This window comes from Ylistrum balloti, unplaced genomic scaffold (genome assembly GCF_031769215.1).
Source record: "Ylistrum balloti isolate Yb309-2 unplaced genomic scaffold, AGI_CSIRO_Ybal_v1 Utg370292, whole genome shotgun sequence".
Lineage (NCBI taxonomy): Eukaryota > Metazoa > Mollusca > Bivalvia > Pectinida > Pectinidae > Ylistrum > Ylistrum balloti.
Window position 1 is genome coordinate 583,297 of NW_026782221.1, and position 22,956 is coordinate 606,252.

The 22,956-nt window shown below is 40.4% G+C and overlaps 2 protein-coding genes across 2 annotated transcripts; one reads left to right on the forward strand and one right to left on the reverse strand.

Annotated features, from left to right (window-relative positions):
* Positions 1-805: 805 nt before the first annotated feature.
* On the reverse strand, positions 806-11,638 carry LOC132553023 (F-box only protein 22-like). The gene is made up of 5 exons (XM_060217227.1): positions 11,532-11,638; positions 9,934-10,066; positions 9,271-9,469; positions 2,805-3,150; positions 806-1,946 (listed from the first exon to the last, which is right to left on the reverse strand). Exons 1-5 carry the CDS (start codon positions 11,636-11,638, stop codon positions 1,481-1,483), a joined length of 1,251 nt encoding a protein of 416 aa, XP_060073210.1. The 3' UTR covers positions 806-1,480.
* Positions 11,639-11,989: 351 nt separating this feature from the next.
* LOC132553030 (protein Daple-like) lies at positions 11,990-18,383 on the forward strand. Its single transcript, XM_060217233.1, has 6 exons — positions 11,990-12,066; positions 13,080-13,131; positions 13,706-13,777; positions 15,569-15,772; positions 16,320-16,452; positions 16,751-18,383. Exons 1-6 carry the CDS (start codon positions 11,990-11,992, stop codon positions 17,575-17,577), a joined length of 1,365 nt encoding a protein of 454 aa, XP_060073216.1. The 3' UTR covers positions 17,578-18,383.
* Positions 18,384-22,956: the final 4,573 nt, after the last annotated feature.

A 22,956-nucleotide genomic window follows, 5' to 3' on the forward strand; every position in this document is an offset into this window, starting at 1 on the left:
ACACACTCATTTCTATTATACTGTCTCTATAACACTAAAGACACACACTCATTTCTATTATACTGTCTCTATAACACCAAAGACACACTCATTTCTATTATACTTTCTCTATAACACTAAAGTCACACACTCATTTCTATTATACTGTCTCTATAACACCAAAGACACACTCATTTCTATTATACTGTCTCTATAACACAAAAGACACACTCATTTCTATTATACTGTCTCTATAACACTAAAGTCACACACTCATTTTTATTATACTGTCTCTATAACACTAAAGTCACATACTCATTTCTATTATACTGTCTCTATAACACCAAAGACACACACTCATTTCAATTATACTGTCTCTATAACACCAAAGTCACACACTCATTTCTATTATACTGTCTCTATAACACCAAAGATACACTCACTTCTATTATACTGTCTCTATAACACCAAAGACCCACTCATTTCTATTATACTGTCTCTATAACACTAAAGTCACACACTCATTTCAATTATACTGTTTCTATAACACTAAAGTCACTCATTTCTTTTATACTGTCTCTATAACACTAAAGACACACACTCATTTCTATTATACTGTCACAATAACACTAAAGTCACACACTCATTTCTATTATACTGTCTCTATAACACCAAAGACACTCATTTGAATTATACTGTCACAATATTACCAAAACACACTTATTTCACTTATACTATCTCAATTACTGTATCAAACAAGCAAGAAATCATTCATTTACATTTTTATTTCAAAATTCCTTAAAAATAAGAAAGACCTTCCCCTAGAACCATCAATATTTTCACATGTAATTTTTTTAAAAGAATACTTCGTGTACTCTGCATATCAAAACAAAGTTCACATCAACAGAAAATTAATAAATTACTTAAAAAGCAAGCCATCAGTAATCTGAGGTTCCTTAAGGAACCAAATACTGTGTTTGGTTTTCATCTTGCTTACAAAATGTTTTAAAATTGTTGCTCTCCATACAAGTAATTATAATAGTTCACCTTGTTTAAAAAAATAAATCACATATTTGGCTTTTAAGGTTTTATGACTAAGTCAACCATCTACAGTTGTATTTAAGTAACTAGATCATTATACAGTTCACAGATCAAACTACACACAATGAAGCCCATTAGAGGGTACTGTAATATCCTTGTTGGTCCCAGAGTCAATGTAATAAGCTTAACAGCAATCCAGCCCTTACAACTGATAGTGGTTACAGCATTACATCACTGATTCCTAATACCACACAGCTGATATTGGCACTAATTTGTAACACATGACATAATTAGGGTGTCTTACCACAAAAATATCTCTAGAGCTGGTCACAGAAAGTTGTACAAAATAATGTAAAGTACCACTTTTAGTGTTATACTTATTAAAGCACCATCAGTTGTTGCAGCAGTACCAGTTAAGCACCAATAGTGCTGGTCACAGAAAAGTCTAGGAAATTTTCTGTCAAACTACTGACACCATACATATAATGGTGGTGTATGCATGGTAGAGCTTGGGGAGAGGTTTTTTCATCCCTTCCAGAATGCGGGCACTCCTGACAGAGTTACCATGTGTTGGATTGGATTGAAAATTATCACATGTTGTGTCTGGGGCCTCATTCTGATATTTCTGCAGGAAGTTAAAGCCGATTTCACCATTGCCGAAAAAACCAAGTAGTGGGGTCTTTGGAAACATTTTCCTGAAAACTGATGATTCCACATTTTCACAGCCATAGTGACCCTTGCCTCGTCCAAGACAAGCAAACATAAAGGCATAACTCCTTTCCTCTGGCAGGTTACAGTCCTTGAGCTGCTTTAGTACTCTCTCCACTTCCTCAGGTGTGTGGATATCCTCCTTAATCACCACAGATCTCACCTTCACCTGGGGTCCACACAGTGCTACACACATCAGAGATGCTGAGCCAGACTCGCTACAAAACAGTAGTAAAGTTACAACACTATTTCTATTGACAAGTACCATTTTTGTTCACGACTATTTATAACTATAGCTATTGGTGTTTTCCTTTTCCCCTAAATTTTCAAATCTAGGTTAAATGCATGTGACCAATTGTACCCTTTTTATGGGACATTTGATAAGATGGCATCATCTTGCAGGTTCAGACATCATGTAACTTGTGAATTGTCTCCTATTTGGTATCATAGTCAAAGTGAAGGCCAGAGGCTATGTAACCTGACAATAGTGACCTACCAGGCATCATAGCATAGGTAGGGGTCAGAGGTTATATCACATAACACTTATCACCTACCTGGCATCATAGCATAGGTAGGGGTCAGAGGTTATATCACATAACACTTATCACCTACCTGGCATCATAGCATAGGTAGGGGTCAGAGGTTATATCACATAACACTTATCACCTACCTGGCATCCTCATGAGGGTTGGGGTCAGAGGTTATATCACATAACACTTATCACCTACCTGGCATTATCTTGAGGGTTAGGGTCAGAGGTTATATCACATAACACTTATCACCTACCTGGCATCCTCATGAGGGTTGGGGTCAGAGGTTATATCACATAACACTTATCACCTACCTGGCATTATCTTGAGGGTTAGGGTCAGAGGTTATATCACATAACACTTATCACCTACCTGGCATCCTCATGAGGGTTGGGGTCAGAGGTTATATCACATAACACTTATCACCTACCTGGCATTATCTTGAGGGTTAGGGTCAGAGGTTATATCACATAACACTTATCACCTACCTGGCATCACCTTGAGGGTTAGGGTCAGAGGTTATATCACATAACACTTATCACCTACCTGGCATCATCATGAGGGTTGGGGTCAGAGGTTATGAGGTTGTCTACATAGCCACCAGCTATTACAGCATTGTCGTACATTTGTAATAAAGTGTAACCGATCTCTGGGGGACAAAATGGCTCATCACAAAAGAAAAACACTGCTTTCACATCCTTGTCGCTAGGCACAGTGCTGAGTCCTGTCAGATATGTTAAACCAGAATGTGTTTCATCCATTTGATTTGCGTAACTGTATATGTCTACATTAAAAGTGAAAAATTCCACGTCCTCCACATGCGGTAGAAAGAGACAAGACAGAGCCAGCTCACCCTCCACCTCAGTGGTCTTCTTCAGATCTTTACTAGTACCTGAAACAGCATTTAGACAGATAATATATAATTTAATAAATACTGTCATTTGTCCTGTGTAACTTATAAACTATGACTATACATGCCCTTTAGGTAAGTGAGATTCTATCATCCATCCAGCATCAACTTTTCCGTTATAACTTCTTCTCAACAGTCAAGAAGCACTGGGCCATCATATTAGCCCAGTAGCATGTTTGGATGAAAGGCTACAACATCGGCAAGAATGACCTTGGGCAAATATTCAAAACCAAATGGGTCTAATGTCTTTGAATATTCTAAAAGCTTCCTCTCAATAACCACAAGACCCTGAAAAGATATTCAGCTAAAACATGCTGGGATGTACCTGATGCAGTGTTGCTAAGTTTGTTTAAATGAATAACCTTGACCCACTTTCAAGATCACAGGATTAAAAAGTATATTTAACAACTTTTCAATACCCAAGAACCTGAGCAATGATATTGTGCTAGCAGCATGCTCTGGTTGACCAACTTTCAAATTTACACCAATCAAATCATCCAAAATATTTAAATAATTTTTCCATAACCATGAGACTGTGGGTTTCATTATTTCACCTGCAAGACATACTGTAAAGAAGGGATATGATGTTGGTGATGAACATGAAAATTATCTGAATAAATCCTTGGTATCAAGTCTTTTCTGTATAAGCTGTATAACAGGTGAGCAGTACTGCCATCCATACATTGATAACTACCCACAATGTCGTCAATCAACCATAAACTACCCATAATGCCATTTGTCCACCATGCACTGATACCCAAAACCTTAGCCAACTACACACCAAAACCTATCCACCATGTTGTCAATCAACAAATAAATTACCCACCATGTCATCTGTCTACCATGTACTAATACCAAAACGTTAGCCAACTACACACCAATACCTACCCACAATGCTATCTGCCCACCGTGCACTGATACCCAAAACCTTAGCCAACTACACACCAATACCTACCCACCATGTTGTCAATCAACAAATACCTACCCACAATGCCATCTGTCCACCATGCACTGATACCCAAAACATTAGCCAACTACACATCAATACCTACCCACAATGCCATCTGCCCACCGTGCACCGATACCCAAAACATTAGCCAACTACACATCAATACCTACCCACAATGCCATCTGCCCACCGTGCACCGATACCCAAAACCTTAGCCAACTACACACCAATACCAACCCACCATGTTGTCAATCAACAAATACCTACCCACAATGCCATCTGTCTACCATGTACTGATACCAAAACGTTAGCCAACTACACACTAATACGTACCCACAATGCCATCTGCCCACCATGTGACTGATACCCAAAATTTTGTCAGTCAACTACACACCAATACCTACCCACAATGCCATCTGCCCACCATGAGACTGATACCCAAAATTTTGTCAGTCAACTACACACCAATACCTATCCACAATGCCATCTGCCTACCATGTGACTGATACCCAAAATTTTGTCAGTCAACTACACACCAATACCTATCCACAATGCCATCTGCCCACCGTGCACTGATACCTAAAACGTTGTCGGTCAACTACACACCAATACCTACCCACAATGCCATCTGCCCACCGTGTGACTGATACCCAAAAAGTTGTCAGTCAACTACACACCAATACCTATCCACAATGACATCCACCCACCATGTGACTGATACCCAAAAAGTTGTCAGTCAACTACACACCAATACCTACCCACAATGACATCCACCCACCGTGCACTGATACCTAAAATGTTAGCCAACTACACACCAATACCTACCCACAATGCCATCTGCCCACCATGTGACTAATACCCAAAAAGTTGTCAGTCAACTACACACCAATACCTATCCACAATGACATCCACCCACCATGTGACTGATACCCAAAAAGTTGTCAGTCAACTACACACCAATACCTACCCACAATGACATCCACCCACCACGTGACTGATACCCAAACTGTTGTCAGCCAACTACACACCAATACCTATCCACAATGCCATCCGCCCACCGTGCACTGATACCTAAAATGTTAGCCAACTACACACCAATACCTACCCACAATGCCATCTGCCCACCATGTGACTAATACCCAAAAAGTTGTCAGTCAACTACACACCAATACCTACCCACAATGACATCCACCCACCATGTGACTGATACCCAAACTGTTGTCAGTCAACTACACACCAATACCTATCCACAATGTCATCTGCCCACCGTGCACTGATACCTTAAACGTTAGCCAACTACACACCAATACCTACCCACAATGCCATCTGCCCACCATGTGACTGATACCCAAAACACTGTCAGCCAACTACACACCAATACCTACCCACAATGTCATCCGCCCATCATCACTGATACCCAAAACATTGTCAGCCAACTACACACCAATACCTACCCACAATGCCATCCGCCCATCGTGCACTGATACCCAAAACGTTGTCAGCCAACTACACACCAATACCTACCCACAATGCCATCTGCCCACCGTGTGACTGATACCCAAAACGTTGTCAGCCAACTACACACCAATACCTACCCACAATGCCATCTGCCCACCGTGTGACTGATACCCAAAACGTTGTCAGCCAACTACACACCAATACCTACCCACAATGCCATCCGCCCATCGTGCACTGATACCCAAAACGTTGTCAGCCAACTACACACCAATACCTACCCACAATGCCATCCGCCCATCGTGCACTGATACCCAAAACGTTGTCAGCCAACTACACACCAATACCTACCCACAATACCATCCGCCCATCGTGTGACTAATACCCAAAACGTTGTCAGCCAACTACACACCAATACCTACCCACAATGACATCCACCCACCATGTGCACTGATACCCAAAACGTTGTCAGCCAACTACACACCAATACCTACCCACAATGCCATCTGCCCACCGTGTGACTGATACCCAAAACGTTGTCAGCCAACTACACACCAATACCTACCCACAATGCCATCGGCCATCATGCACTGATACCCAAAACGTTGTCAGCCAACTACACACCAATACCTACCCACAATGCCATCTGCCCACCGTGCACTGATACCCAAAACTTTAGCCAACTACACACCAAAACCTATCCACAATGTTGTCAATCAACAAATACCTACCCACCATGTCATCTGTCTACCATGTACTGATACCAAAACGTTAGCCAACTACACACCAATACCCCAATGCCATCTGCCCAACGTGCACTGATACCCAAAACATTAGCCAACTACACATCAATACCTACCCACAATGCCATCTGCCCACCGTGCACCGACACCCAAAACCTTAGCCAACTACACACCAATACCAACCCACCATGTTGTCAATCAACAAATACCTACCCACAATGCCATCTGTCTACCATGTACTGATACCAAAACGTTAGCCAACTACACACTAATACGTACCCACAATGCCATCTGCCCACCATGTGACTGATACCCAAAATGTTGTCAGTCAACTACACACTAATACGTACCCACAATGCCATCTGCCCACCATGTGACTGATACCCAAAATGTTGTCAGTCAACTACACACCAATACCTACCCACAATGCCATCTGCCCACCATGAGACTGATACCCAAAATTTTGTCAGTCAACTACACACCAATACCTATCCACAATGCCATCTGCCTACCATGTGACTGATACCCAAAATTTTGTCAGTCAACTACACACCAATACCTATCCACAATGCCATCTGCCCACCGTGCACCGATACCTAAAACGTTGTCGGTCAACTACACACCAATACCTACCCACAATGCCATCTGCCCACCATGTGACTGATACCCAAAACGTTGTCAGTCAACTACACACCAATACCTATCCACAATGACATCCACCCACCATGTGACTGATACCCAAAAAGTTGTCAGTCAACTACACACCAATACCTACCCACAATGACATCCACCCACCATGTGACTGATACCCAAACTGTTGTCAGCCAACTACACACCAATACCTATCCACAATGCCATCCGCCCACCGTGCACTGATACCTAAAATGTTAGCCAACTACACACCAATACCTACCCACAATGCCATCTGCCCACCATGTGACTAATACCCAAAAAGTTGTCAGTCAACTACACACCAATACCTACCCACAATGACATCCACCCACCATGTGACTGATACCCAAACTGTTGTCAGCCAACTACACACCAATACCTACCCACAATGACATCCACCCACCATGTGACTGATACCCAAAAAGTTGTCAGTCAACTACACACCAATACCTACCCACAATGACATCCACCCACCATGTGACTGATACCCAAACTGTTGTCAGCCAACTACACACCAATACCTATCCACAATGCCATCCGCCCACCGTGCACTGATACCTAAAATGTTAGCCAACTACACACCAATACCTACCCACAATGCCATCTGCCCACCATGTGACTAATACCCAAAAAGTTGTCAGTCAACTACACACCAATACCTACCCACAATGACATCCACCCACCATGTGACTGATACCCAAACTGTTGTCAGCCAACTACACACCAATACCTACCCACAATGCCATCTGCCCACCGTGTGACTGATACCTAAAACGTTAGCCAACTACACACCAATACCTACCCACAATGCCATCTGCCCACCATGTGACTGATACCCAAAACATTGTCAGCCAACTACACACCAATACCTACCCACAATGTCATCCGCCCATCATCACTGATACCCAAAACATTGTCAGCCAACTACACACCAATACCTACCCACAGTGCCATCCGCCCATCGTGCACTGATACCCAAAACGTTGTCAGCCAACTACACACCAATACCTACCCACAATGCCATCTGCCCACCGTGTGACTGATACCCAAAACGTTGTCAGCCAACTACACACCAATACCTACCCACAATGCCATCCGCCCATCGTGCACCGATACCCAAAACATTGTCAGCCAACTACACACCAATACCTACCCACAATGCCATCCGCCCATCGTGCACTGATACCCAAAACGTTGTCAGCCAACTACACACCAATACCTACCCACAATGACATCCACCCACCATGTGCACTGATACCCAAAACGTTGTCAGCCAACTACACACCAATACCTACCCACAATGCCATCTGCCCACCATGTGCACTGATACCCAAAACGTTGTCAGCCAACTACACACCAATACCTACCCACAATGCCATCGGCCATCATGCACTGATACCCAAAAAGTTGTCAGTCAACTACACACCAATACCTACCCACAATGCCATCGGCCATCATGCACTGATACCCAAAACATTGTCAGCCAACTACACACCAATACCTACCCACAATGCCATCCGCCCATCGTGTGACTGATACCCAAAACGTTGTCAGCCAACTACACACCAATACCTACCCACAATGCCATCTGCCCATCATGCACTGATACCCAAAACGTTGTCAGCCAACTACACACCAATACCTACCCACAATGCCATCGGCCATCATGCACTGATACCCAAAACGTTGTCAGCCAACTACACACCAATACCTACCCACAATGCCATCCGCCCATCGTGTGACTGATACCCAAAACGTTGTCAGCCAACTACACACCAATACCTACCCACAATGCCATCCGCCCATCGTGTGACTGATACCCAAAACGTTGTCAGCCAACTACACACCAATACCTACCCACAATGCCATCCGCCCATCGTGTGACTGATACCCAAAACGTTGTCAGCCAACTACACACCAATACCTACCCACAATGCCATCCACCCATCGTGTGACTGATACCCAAAACGTTGTCAGCCAACTACACACCAATACCTACCCACAATGCCATCCGCCCATCGTGTGACTGATACCCAAAACGTTGTCAGCCAACTACACACCAATACCTACCCACAATGCCATCCGCCCATCGTGTGACTGATACCCAAAACGTTGTCAGCCAACTACACACCAATACCTACCCACAATGCCATCCGCCCACCATGTGCACTGATACCCAAAACGTTGTCAGCCAACTACACACCAATACCTACCCACAATGCCATCCGCCCATCGTGCACTGATACCCAAAACGTTGTCAGCCAACTACACACCAATACCTACCCACAATGCCATCAGATGAAGCAGCCAGCAGCTTACACTTCTTTGGCAGCACTTTCCTCACAAGATCACCCACACTACTCAGCATACACTTGGAGGCACGTGGGTGTCTCATGTGATGACGTGTCGGCAGAGTGAGTTGTTGCTCATACAATTGTGACGTACAATACATAAAAAGAACACTTGGTTCTATCATCAGATCCTGTGGAGACAGATAAAATTTCTAATTTTGATTTTTTTTTCATTGAAGACAAGTTTTTGCTTTTTATTTTTAAGTCATATTTAGCATTAAAAAGAAATATTTAGATACACAACAAAGTAACTGACTGTAATCAAACTTTAAGTGATATGAATGTACAACATGAAGAAGCTTTAACTGTCTATATACCCTTTTGTGTGGCTGAAAATGAGCTATACAAACTATAACTTACACGGTGCATGATGTTTGACTAAGTACTAAAACTTTCTGAGATGCTTGATATAGGTAGTACACAGTCCATAAAGAAAAACATAGCTGATGAAAATTCTGACCAAGAAATGTAAACCATATTTATGGTGTATCAATACACATGTGTGATATTATAACTGGGATTAGAACTGACAAACCCTTCTATACAGAATTTGTCCAACATGCCACCATTAATTACGATTTTAAAAATACTTCACCTGTACTGTAGACATTATCACAGCAGCTAACCCATCCAAGATTTCCCCTTCTTCATAACCCACAAAAAAACAGGACATACTCTTGCGCCTCTGTTTTACTGTTTTGGCAATCATATTCCAGGTTTTACAGACTCTGTTGAAAAAACATATTTCATATCAAATTTACTTGAATTATACTTATACTTCACTTCAGTCTAATGAATTAGTGACAAGGTTCACAAATGTTTTACATTCTTCTGAAATCATCAGATACATGCATAAGGAATAATGAATTTTTTTTTATTATTGGGCTAGTGCACTCCCAGCTGGATTTTAACAATTTAACAAAAGCCATTCAGCTGCAAAGCATGGCATTATCCCCAATACCCTGCTGTACAATTTATTAAAATCCATAAACAAATTAATTAGAGTCAATAATCTCTGGTATGTCTGTAACAGAAAGGAGTAATGAAAAACACCCTGTCACTGCTTGGGATTGAACTAGCGACCCTTCGGTCTCTCTCTACCACTCATCTAAAGTGAAATTCCCACTAGCCGAGACTAGTAAGGCAACCTGTACACTGAACTTCTTCATTTATCATGTTATGTACAAGATATACGTATATGTAAATCAGTTGAACAGTTTTCACTCTGAAGCTCAGAAAAGCATGCACACAATGAAATTTCTATTCATACAGATAATTTTTCTATAGTAACAGAAGAATCATGAAAAGGACAATTTTCAAATGGCACAACCTGATGCATGTGTACAAAGGTTTATAATGCAGTTGAATGATGGAGTTGTAGGCAGGCTCAAAATGTGGTGCACACAATTAGGACTCATATTGATTACAATTACATTTAAATAAATGAATCTGAATCATCTGTTACTACAAGAAGATCTCATCGATAAGTCTGCACATGGACAGAAACCTAGCTATGAAATTGAACAATGGTGAATACAGACATTAGAAGATTGGTAGCCGACTGAATCCAGCAACAACAAAACTATAGTTGATTTAAAACACAACAAGACCATTTATAATTGGAGTACGTTACTACATGAGCGAATGGTGTTTCTAGAAGTAAATTTTGATCCCATGGCTGTAAGCACACAAAATGATGACCAACAAAGATGAGGAAGTGGTGAGGTCTGTTCACAAAGGCTTCAGTTTCAGTGTTGATTTCACTAAAACCTTGCCCAGGTTAATGTTAGCAAAACAATATTTGTGTGTTTCAATTGCCATCAAAATCACTACTCTTTTCGTCAAATATTTGGGGGAACTGGCTCTGTTTAAATGTACAAACAGTTGAACGGTTACCTTAACACTGAAACACAGAAATGTTGTCTGGATAACATGTGGTCTATGTTGTTTTAAAACAAGACACTTTTAAACAACAACTGAAGCTGTATGACATTGTCTAGATAACATGTGGTCTATGTCTTGGTAAAACAGAAACTTTTAAACGGATTCAATAATGTGATGTGTCCGCAAAAACAAATCATTTTTAAGTTAAATAAGGTTTGAGTTACTTTGTGCAAGGTCTGAGAATTAGCATTATGTCTATTCATCGTAACTTGCAAGTATACTGTACTGATGTGTTTTACGAAAAACTACCTGGAGCATGCGTTGAGCGATTTTGCCGGTAGATTCCGCAACACCATGCTGGTTATCACTGGTATATTCAAGACGACTGCAGCTGATGCCACAGCAGCATGCTCCATTTTGAGTGTTTACGATTTGCAAACCAACCACGTGACATTCTAAGAATAGAATTCTAAACAGGAACAAAATCTTTACTTTTGCAGAAAAAAATATGTATCATTCATCTTATCTTTAATATGCTTGTATTTATATTAAACAAAATATGAATGGTTAGATTACATCTTTGACATTTAGTTGTATGGTTGCGAATTATGAACTACGTCATTCAAACGTTTATCTGGTAGGGAAAAATTAAAGCGTTTCAATGACAAGTACAACTGGTTACAAGACGATAAAAAATGTTTACAAATGGCTGACTTCCATCATCGGCAGACCGCTATTTAGACTAGACCCCACTTTTACAAGTAGATATGGGGTCTGTGAGCAGTAAATCTAGTCAGGTGCAGGCAGTTCATTTTGAGCCTGAAAGGGACAGACCAGATTTGAGGTATTTGTGTTGATTTGAATAACTAGATTGTTATTCGAAATATACAAGAATTTTTATTGAGTGCCCAGTATGTTAACCTGAAATCATAAAAAATGCATGAACCTACATGAAACATGCGACACAAAATAATATTTAATGAAATGAGACAAAAGACATGGACACTATTTACATATTACCATTGCCAGAATTAAACTAAAACATACAGACATCCGAGACAATAAAAAATAGCACGCAGACATTTTGAAACATATCACTGAGAGCTGAAGCCAAAACCTTTGCATACGAGGCGACTGAACTTGACACCAAAATACATCTGCAGTACAGAAAATGTCTACTAAGCTTAAGCATTTAAACATAAATATGTAAAAGCACAGCAACAAGCATGTGGACATTACAAAGATTCTGGAAACTCCTACCTCAAACACATAGTACACCGACAGTTCAGACCATCACTGATCTGGAAAGGTCTATGAAATTCCAAAAGCCCCCACACAATACTGAGACATTTTCCTTCTGCACAGATACATTTTGAAAAAAATACTGCCTTTGTGTAAAATCTGTTCTAATATTGATAATTGATTAACCTGACCAGGGCAGTCTACCAATACTCACTATAAATATACACTCCTGTCTTCTCTTTCTAAGCCTTTCCAATCTGACACAACATTGAACCACTGAACTGACAGGAAGAACATGCATGTATAGGTATAATAGTATTCAAGATAAACAATCTGCTGAAATTTACCAACAAACACATTATCTCACCATGAACACCACAACATGACATAACTGCACTTCTCTACAGAAAGACAATTTGATGACATTCCCAAAAAGCTTGCCTATATAGGAAGTACACAAAGAGTTTCAAACAAGAGCTGACTAAGTTCACCCGTTTAACAGCAAGGCCAGGCCAGGATTCTGATTTCAAAAGAGAACTTGTAAATGTCTTTTTTTCCAAGTGATTTTAACAAATGTACTCTGAAACTGATCACTTTCTTTTATCTATTTCACAGACCATCTTCTGGCAGCACCAAAAGAGCCCAATCTAGGAACTCCAAAGTTGAGGTATAATATACATGTATTAACACTAGTAATTCAAGTGTCTTTGGGCTGGTTACAATTTCTGAAAATACCACAATGTCTTCATGGTGGTCAAATGAAATAACTTATCTACCAGTGTCATCAAATTCCTCTGTCTATTCTGTATACTCTGTATCTGTACTTAACAGATTTGTATCCCCTTGTCAGCTGGTTAGTACTTAACAGATCTGTATCCCCTTGTTAGCTGGTTAGTACTTAACAGATCTGTATCCCCTTGTTAGCTGGTTAGTACTTAACAGATCTGTATCCCCCTGTTAGCTGGTTAGTACTTAACAGATCTGTATCCCCTTGTCAGCTGGTTAGTACTTAAAAGATCTGTATCCCCCTGTTAGCTGGTTAGTACTTAACAGATCTGTATCCCCTTGTCAGCTGGTTAGTACTTAACAGATCTGTATCCCCTTGTTAGCTGGTTAGTACTTATCATATCTACATAAAATATCATTGTCATTTATTTGTGTGCTGGGTAGATGTTCCCAACAATTTAATACTTGTGATAAATTAAGCCATGAGTTTTGATTTTTTTTCTCTTTTTACAAAGAACGGTGTATTTGAAGATGGGAATGATAAATTACAGGAGGCCCAAAAGAAGATTTCTGAGCTAGAAAAGCAGGTAAGAGTAATGTATTAGAGTACAAATGAATGATCATACTATATATATATACTAAACAAAAAAAGAAAGGTAACACTACTTTATTCTGTGATTAATTAATTAACCCCTTCATAAATCCTTACCAATCATATACGAATAAAGTAATTGATCAATTCTGATAAAACTGCAGTCATGGTTGATTATTAAACTTTGCGTTCAGTTGATTTTATGCGACTGTAAAGGATGTTGGGGTCAATTTCAAAGGTAACACCATTAGTAACGGGTATGGCCACCGTTTGCGAAGTAAACAGTATTGCAGCGTTGTCACATGGAACTCGTAAACCGGCGGATAATTCGAGGAGAGATGTTGTTCCATTCAGTGACCAAGGCTTGGGCCAGCTCCTGCAAGTTTGACAGCTGATTTTGACGTTCTCTCACGCGTCGCCCAAGAACGTCCTAGACATGCTCAATCGGTGACAAATCAGGTGATTTAGATTGCCAATCTAACACCTGTACATTATTCTGCTGCAAGAAAGTTCTGCTGACGTGACTGGTGTGCGCAGGTGCATTATCCTGTTGAAATATGGCGCCAACGCCATGGCGTCGTAAGAATTGCAGAACCACTGGTCTTAAAATTTCGTCCCGATATCGAATGCCGGTTAAAATGCCATTTAACACAACAAGCCTGGTACGAGTCCCCCCACAAATACCACCCCAAACCATTACAATTCCGCCGCCAAAGCGGTCCCATTCTGCGACGCAGCAGTTCGCAAAACCCTCCCCTCGTCGCCTCCACACTCGCCTTCCATCACCATGTTGCAGACAAAACCTGGACTCATCTGAACACAGAACATTGTTCCATTGTCGTAAGGCCCAACGACGGTGAACACGGGTCCAGTTACGCCGATTATTACGGTGACGTCGCAACAAATTGGGTCCAGTGTAGGGACGCCGCGCTTTCAACTGGTAGGCCCTCAACCTGTTGCTGACTGTTTGGGGAGACACACGACGCCCAAACAATGTCCTTGTAGTCTCTACTGCGGTTACGAATCGATTGCACAAGTGTATCAATCGTATACGACGGTCATCCCTGGCGGTCGTTTTACAGGGTCGGCCGCTTCGGGGACGATCGGATGTTGACCCAGTTTGGTTTAAATGACTTACTAACTGGCAAATTGTCTTAACACTGCAACCAAAATGCCGTGCAACTCGACGGCGAGACTCCCTAGGCTGGATCATGCCTACAGCCCTTTCTCTCTGTACTTGTGACAGCCGGGGCATAATGATAAAGTTGATAGATAGCAAGATTGGGTGATTTCTTAGTCCTAAGGATCTAAGGAACAGTTGTCAGTTTGAATGTTTATGAAATTCAAGCGAAGATACAAGTTAGTCGCAGAAAACTTGCGCAGCTCTTTCGCTAATACAGACCTTCACGCTTGAATGATTTTGAAAACCCCCTTGGATTTTGTAATGTAAAACATTACCATTTTCTAATATTGCACAAACGTCATTTTGTTTTCACTCATTTACAGGTATTCGCCAAGGAAACATGTTAACCTTTCTTTTTTTGTTGAGTATATATATAGATATATGTATCAAAACATCTTAATTTACTTTCACTGCGGGTGGAGACATGTTATACATGTCAGCATTCCTATTAAACAAATAATTAATTTTTACATATTAATTTTATTCATTTATTTAAGAGTGTATCGGTAAATGATGGAGGCTAAAATATACACTTTTAATCCAGTTTATCAGCCTTCTTTTACAAGTTTACCTGTCAATCTGCCAATTTGAATGTTATCATAGTTGGCGGAGACAGAGAGTGAGAACCTTGACCTGCAGGACCGTGTACAGGGACTGGAATGTCAGCTTGACCAGGCAGCAAAACTACCAACTGTTCAGGAAGTCGAAGAGCCCAGTGATCTGACAGAGACTCTGAAGGCCAAAGACATGCTCATAGCTAATTCTGAGAAGGAAAAGAAAGCTCTTCAGACAGAGTTAACCAAAATGGTACACATAAGACTTATTTTTAGTATCAAGATTCACTTTCTGAACGGGAATTGATCCTTAGAGACTATACAATCAAGTTTTCTGCCAAAGCAACAAACCTGCTGTACATGCTCCTTTTTGGATTTTTAAGTTTTCCTTTTTTTGTGTTATGTTTTTGCACTTCCTCAGTACACATCATTATCACAGTATCACACTGTAGGATTTCCCATTCTTTTCATTTTTGTATGATTATCGTTTCATTATATGTCCTTGTTAATTGCCAAAACCCCATGTTTTGTTTTAATTTCAGTAAATTACTATCCAATTTTACTTTCATTTTTCACCATAAAAATGAGTGCTACTCTCTACATGTTATGTTTCGTTTAAATTCATCTAAATCAACAGCTAATTATTTCTTTTCTCAGATGAAATCATTTAAGGTCTTGTTGCCTATTTGACATTTTTGATATTAAAAATTTTGTCAGTCAGATTCCCCACCATGAAATGGTGGATATGCTGGCATACAAAAGTTCAGTCAAACTCAATTACATGTGTTTGATTTTTCTAGAAAAACCGATACAGAAAGCGAATCAAGACACTGATGGGCCAGGTAGCAGAGGCCAAACAGGAACAATCTATCCAAATGTTTGAGTTACGAGATGAGATCACTCGGCTACGAGAGGAGAACAGGAAAGTTAGAGGTATATACACAAAATATATCTACTACCATTAGACATAAGAAATCCAGAGGTAACTCCTCACACACTCTTGATTTGTTCCTCTGAGAAATTGAAACAAACTTGTTTATAGACCAGATATATGACCAGCATGATTTACTTTCTGAGTATTTCTAAATAAAAAGATGTGTATAAAAAAGATGCTCAGGTATGTGAGATGTCAGGATGCTGACTTAAGATGATCAGGAATTAGAGGTTGGACATCAGATTTGTATTACAAAACACAGATAACATTACTCACAGTTGGATTTCTTTATTTCAGAAAAAAGTAGTTCTGCCACCAGCAAAACATCAGGTGAAAATGCTGAAGCACCACAGGGTTCAAACAAAATGATGATTGTGTTAGAACTATCCAATCAGGTTTCTGAGCAAGCAGATACCATCAACAAACTGGAGAGAGAAAACAACGAAAAACAGCTGATTATTGATAAACTTTTAGCAGAAACAAAAAATGGAAGTAAAGCAAGTTACTTTTCACTTAATCGTGAAGATTTGGAAAAAGATAAAGAAATAGAGGAAAAAAATTCTTTACAGAAATTATCTTCTGGTTTAGGACAATATAAAAAACCTCCTCTATCAGGAGGGATTGATAGAACAATGAAAAATGACATTGATATTGAGGGTGAGCGAAATTGTTCTGGTGCTAGTAGAGACTCTGGACTGGGATCTGCTGACAAAAATGGTAGAATTCCACCAAAGTTAACTCGAGGTTCATCAAAGCTGTCCACTCTTTCAGACTCTGATTGGGAGTCAGATGAACCGTTGTCTGTACAATCTAAAATTCACAGTGCTCCAGCTGATGTTCAAGCCAAGCGGACAGCATCCAGGTGCAGTACAATAAGCAACAAAACTACAGAAGATGATGGTATATTTGTGGACGATAATGCCTCCATATCATCGCTGACTAAAAAATCAAAGAAACTGTCATACCTTCAACGAAGGTTTCGCTCAGACATTGGACATGGAGACACAACTAGATCACCACTGCCAGCAATGAATGCATTTGAAAATGAGACCAATTCAGAAAATAAACAATTTTTCCTCACCCAGACTGATTCCCCCATCAGCGACTCAGTGCCAATCTACTGAACAAAATATCAAGCTTCGTTCTTCATCCCTACCCTATCAGTCTAGCCCTTTGCCTCTCTCCCCTAGGCTCGTCACCTTTGAACAAACCCCTTTTAGCTTATCCCATGCTACATAATTTTTACTTTGTAGCTAGTTTGAAGATTTTTCTCTAGACAGTCATAATTGTGACTGACATCAACAAAACAAAAAAAAACAATAAGTAAAATACTTGTTTATAAAGCAAACAGACCATAAAAATGTGTTAACATTAGTGCATTTATCGTACTAAAGTGCTTAAATGTCAGTTACTGTGTTACACTACTGGATGTCGTCCGACATGTCCTTACAGAGAGACTGAAAGGCGTAATGTCACACATCCAATATCAAGGAAGACTGTCAGGGATGTGTTCATTTATCAGTTATTAATATCAGTGTTGCCCATATAGTTTGTTTCAGTGTTTTGGAGGTTCTGTAGGTTTCAGCTGTAGGGATTTTACTGTACACCTTTCTCTATTGTTTATTTGTAAATTACAGAAGCTAACAGTTGACCATTAGTGACATCCTTCTTTCATTCAAAGTGTTCCCAAAATACTGAATTAGGCCTATACGCTTCCTGGAAGGATGTAAATTCAAACAACCTCTACTATTTTTTTTAATTTTAATGGTAAGATTAACAATCTTGCTGTAAACATTTTGCCATATTTTGATAAGGAAAATTGATGATATATACATTTGCTAGTATTTAAGAAGTTCGTTTTGTGATGTATTTACAATGCCACTCCAAATGTTCAAGCTAGCTAGTGTGAAGTTTGTTATGAATCAATGGTAATTCTGCTCCAAGTGTGGTTTGTTGGTTATATACAATACATGGTTTAATCTTCCTGTTACAATAACTTATTAAACTGTTGATTTATACTTTAACCCAAAGTGTTTTTTTGTTTTTTGTTTTTTTTTGTTTGTTTACTTTTTGCTTTGTCAAATACTTTCAGCAAATATCTGTTTAGGATTTAAAATGTGAATATTTCATTGATGGAAGTAACTCCAGACTAACGACACATGTGACTCTTCTTTCTGATGTAATAGGAAGAGTAATGAAACAAGAGGCCCATGGGCCTTAACGGTCATCTGACAAAAAGCAAGCCAAACCTAGAAAGTGGGTTGAGGTCATTCATTTGAACAAACTTGGTAGCCTCTCCTCCAAGCATCTTACGGGCCCAATATCAGCACTCATGGACTTTTGCTTGTTGAGAAGAAGTCGTTTGTATATTTTAACATATTTGACCCCTGTGACCTTGAAAGTGGGTCGAGGTCATTCATTTGAATAAACTTGGTAGCCTTTCCTCCCAGCATGCTACAGACCCAATATCGGCACTCATAGACTTTTGCTTATTGAGATGAAGTCCTTTGTATATTTTAACATATTTGACCCCTGTGACCTTGAAAGTGGGCCAAGGTCATTCATTTGAACAAATTTTGTAGGGCTCCATGCCAGCATGCTATGGGCCAAGTATTAGCCCCCTAGGCCTTCTAGTATTTGAGAAGAAGTTATTTAAAGATTTTAACATATTTGACCCCTGTGACATTGGAAGTTGTTCAAGGTCATTCATTTGAACAAACTTGATAGCCCTTCATCCCAGCATGCCACAGGCACAATATCAGCAATCTGAGCCTTTTGGTTATTGAGGAGAAGTCGTTTAAAGATTTCAACATATTTGGCCCCTGTGACCTTGAACGTAGGTCAAGGTCATTCACTTGAACAAACTTAGTAGCACTTTATCCCAGCATGTCACAGGCCCAATATCTACACTCTGAGCCTTTTGGTTAATGAGAAGAAGTTGTTTAAAGATTTTAACATATTTGACCCCTGTGACCTTTAAAGTGGGTCAAGGTCATTCATTTGAACAAACTTGGTAGAGCTCTATGCCAGTATCCTCTGTGCCAAGTATTAGCCCCCTAGACCTTCTAGTATTTGAGAAGAAGTCGTTTGAATGAAAAGTTTACGGACGGCGCACGGCGGACGACGACGGACGAAGCATGATGACTATAGGTCATCGGACCCTTCGGGTCAGATGACCTAAAAAGGCCTGCCACTGGCGGGGCTCAAACCATCCACTGGTGTCTAGCTGGACTCTTAACACTTGACTAAAGGGAAATTCCTACTGGCTGCGGCTGTTATGCTCAACTTCTGTACCACTCCTTTACTGAGCCTTTGACCATGAAGACAACAACAACCATGACAAGATATCTCCCAGGAAGCATCAAAGTCTCCTACAGCTTCTATCCTAGGTGTGGTCAGTGGCACCAAATCTGTAATAGGAAGGAATATTGAAAAATATTTCACCACCGGCTGGGGTTCAAACTTGCGACCCTTTGGTTTCAAGCCGGACTCTCTGTCGTGTGACTAAAGGGAGGTAACCTATACTCTCAACTTCTGATAATAATATTACTTACTTTCTGACATCTATAACTACGCTACCCTATCGTCTAAATATGTGAATACAACTACCTACACATAACCAAATTTTTGCTTTGGATTAAGTGTGGACAATAACCTGTACATTAGTGATAGAATCGAAGAGTAAAACTTCAGTGTGTTTTGTAGGAATAAATTCCAGTCAGGTTTCCTTGTGTCAGTGTATTTTAATAAGTGTATACATACAAAGTGTATTTATGAGGAGTGACAATTATAACCATTGTATGGCTTTTTATACTTAATAACAGATAGAGGTCAGATAGGTAGACCATATTTATCTAGATATTAGATCTGATGGTACAAACAAGTGTCACATAGGGACATAAGACACCGGCACACCAACCACACACAATTCACATGCCCCTATCTATGCTGACCTGTGCGCTAGTATTTGGGTAATTGAGTACATGTAACATAAGCTGTAGATCAACAAAGACCGCTGACCATGCTGACCAACATTTGATCACCTACCTTATCACAACTTAGGAACAGTGTACATACAAATTTCTAACTATACGTTCGTATTTCAAACTAAATTACTCCATAAAATTACTTTGCTAAAATAACTTATAATGGTTCAGATTGTCGCTGTATAATAATAAGGCATGAGTTATTGATAGTTACAAACATATCTATAGGGACAAACATATATAGCAATCATTTTGAAATTTAAAAAAAAACTCCTAATGGAGTGGGAGGGAACCCAACATCCTGGTTGATTGCATCTTGAAGGAATCAAAGATGGATACCAAACGGCATTCAATAAATGACAGAGAAGATGGAGCACCAACATCTGAATTCCGTGGTTTTATTATTGGCTTACATGTTTTAGCTAGTTAAGCTAGCCGTCATTAGAAAGAACGACCATTATGTAATTACAATTTTATCACATGTGTTAATAGTACGGTCAGAATGTGAAACTGCCGCCGGCCGACTTTTAGACATCGGCAGATTGTTAAGGTTTCCATGCCATCGCCCGATTTTTGTAGAAATTAGATAAGTAGGCCGATACTATTTTCAGATAACTTTATTATCCAAAATGATGGAGGTCTGAAACATACAAAAAGTAACATTGTAAATAAAATCAACTATCTGTTGGTAAGACATAAGTAATAGACTAACAAGTAAATACATAATCCTCTATCCCTCCCCGAGTCATTTATAAGTATTTTAAATGACTGATTTAATGTTTTTGTCCTTGTGGGAAATATGGATGGAATAAGTCTATTACTGTTCATTGTCACTGAAAATGTGATATGCCTTAACACTGTTATTACATTGTGAGATCAAATTATGTATCAATTAACAGTAAATGTAACATACAAAGAAAATGAAATTAAAATGATAAGGTACTATTTGTACATTAATTAAAAAGTAGAAAAGTAGAACTGTCATTGGGCAGACTACCCTCCAGTTCGGGGATTATTCTGCCCCATTTAATGCTCATAATCACTAAGCCATTTTGGCTCTTGTCGTTGTCGATTAGGACGTCTTGGGGTAAGGTCAACGGATAGTTGCTCTGGTCTGTTTGTCACGATCCTCCTGGGTGTGACTGGTGTTGCAGGTGAGGTAGTTGGAGGATGTGGTGACGGCGGTAGCCTGGGCGATGCTGGAGAGGGAGACGAATTAACCATTGTGGGGATCCGTCCAATGCCAAGGGTGTTTGCGGTTTAGATTGGACTGTATGAGACGTCCTATCCTGCACAGGAGGTGGACTGTTACTCAGATCTTGTGAAGCTGGTGCACGCTTACTGATCCCTTGTGGATTGATGTCCAGACTGGGGCTTCAAAGGATTTGCCGGGACCACTGGAGTTCCGCTCGTCGGTGGTGTAAAGTTTGGAATGTCCCTTTTGAAGTAATGTTTCAAGTCCTGCTCTATGGATTGCTTTTCAGGGGGAGAATACACAGGTGTATACTTGCGTAGAAACTTTCGATTGCGAAGCGTGATTCTGCCCGACCCGTCGATACGTACGACGTATTGGTCATATTGGTGAACCTCTATAACAGTTCCGGTTTTATCCCATTTTCTCGGATATGGTCCAGTTTGGTTTTGAATCCTGATGAGGTCTCCAACTTTTAGTGGCAGCAGACGCTTCGTATGTTCAGCTAAGCGTTCGGCGGTCTTCATGTGTCTGATACGTAAAGCCTCTTTTCTCAGGGTAAGCGTATCACTCCATGTCTCGTGTGGCTTATAGCGGCCTGGTAAGATTGGGATGAAGTCTCGAATGGCCCGCCCAAAAACACACATTGCTGGCGATAATTTCGTATCCCTGTCTGGAGTGTTACGGTATTGCAGCACTGCACGCTGGAAGGAGTCTGTGTCCAATTCACCATTTGGACCAGTGTTGTTTGTGATCATGCGCTTCACGCCAACTTCTGCTCTACAATTGCTATGAGGAAAGGCTACAGAAGAAAGCCTGTGGTGCACACCCCATGTTTTTAGGAAATCTCTGGTTGTTGAGGCTGTAAATTCCGGGCCGCCATCAGAAGACAGTTCATCTGGTATTCCAAATGTGACGAATGTGCGGCGTAAGCAATCAACAAGGCCAGATGCGCCATCTTGTGCCCTTTCAACAATTGGCCAATTTGAGTATCTGTCTACAATCACCAGGTAATTACCGCCTTTGTAGTGGAAAAAGTCGGCACAAACACACTGAAATGGATGTAAGGGGTAGACAGATGGAGTTGGCGGGGCGCTGGGTTGGGATGGGGCATTTCTGTTGCAATGGTTGCATGAGTTTCTAAGCTTGGTGATGTCGTTGCATATGCCGGGCCAAAACACAGATGTTTCTGCTCTTGACATCATGGATGAAGTGCCTTGGTGGGCTGAGTGTAGCGCTGTCAGCACGTCTGTTCTCAATGAAGGTGGTATCACTATTCTGTCCTTATATATGATGACTCCATCGATAGTGGAGAGGTTGTTACG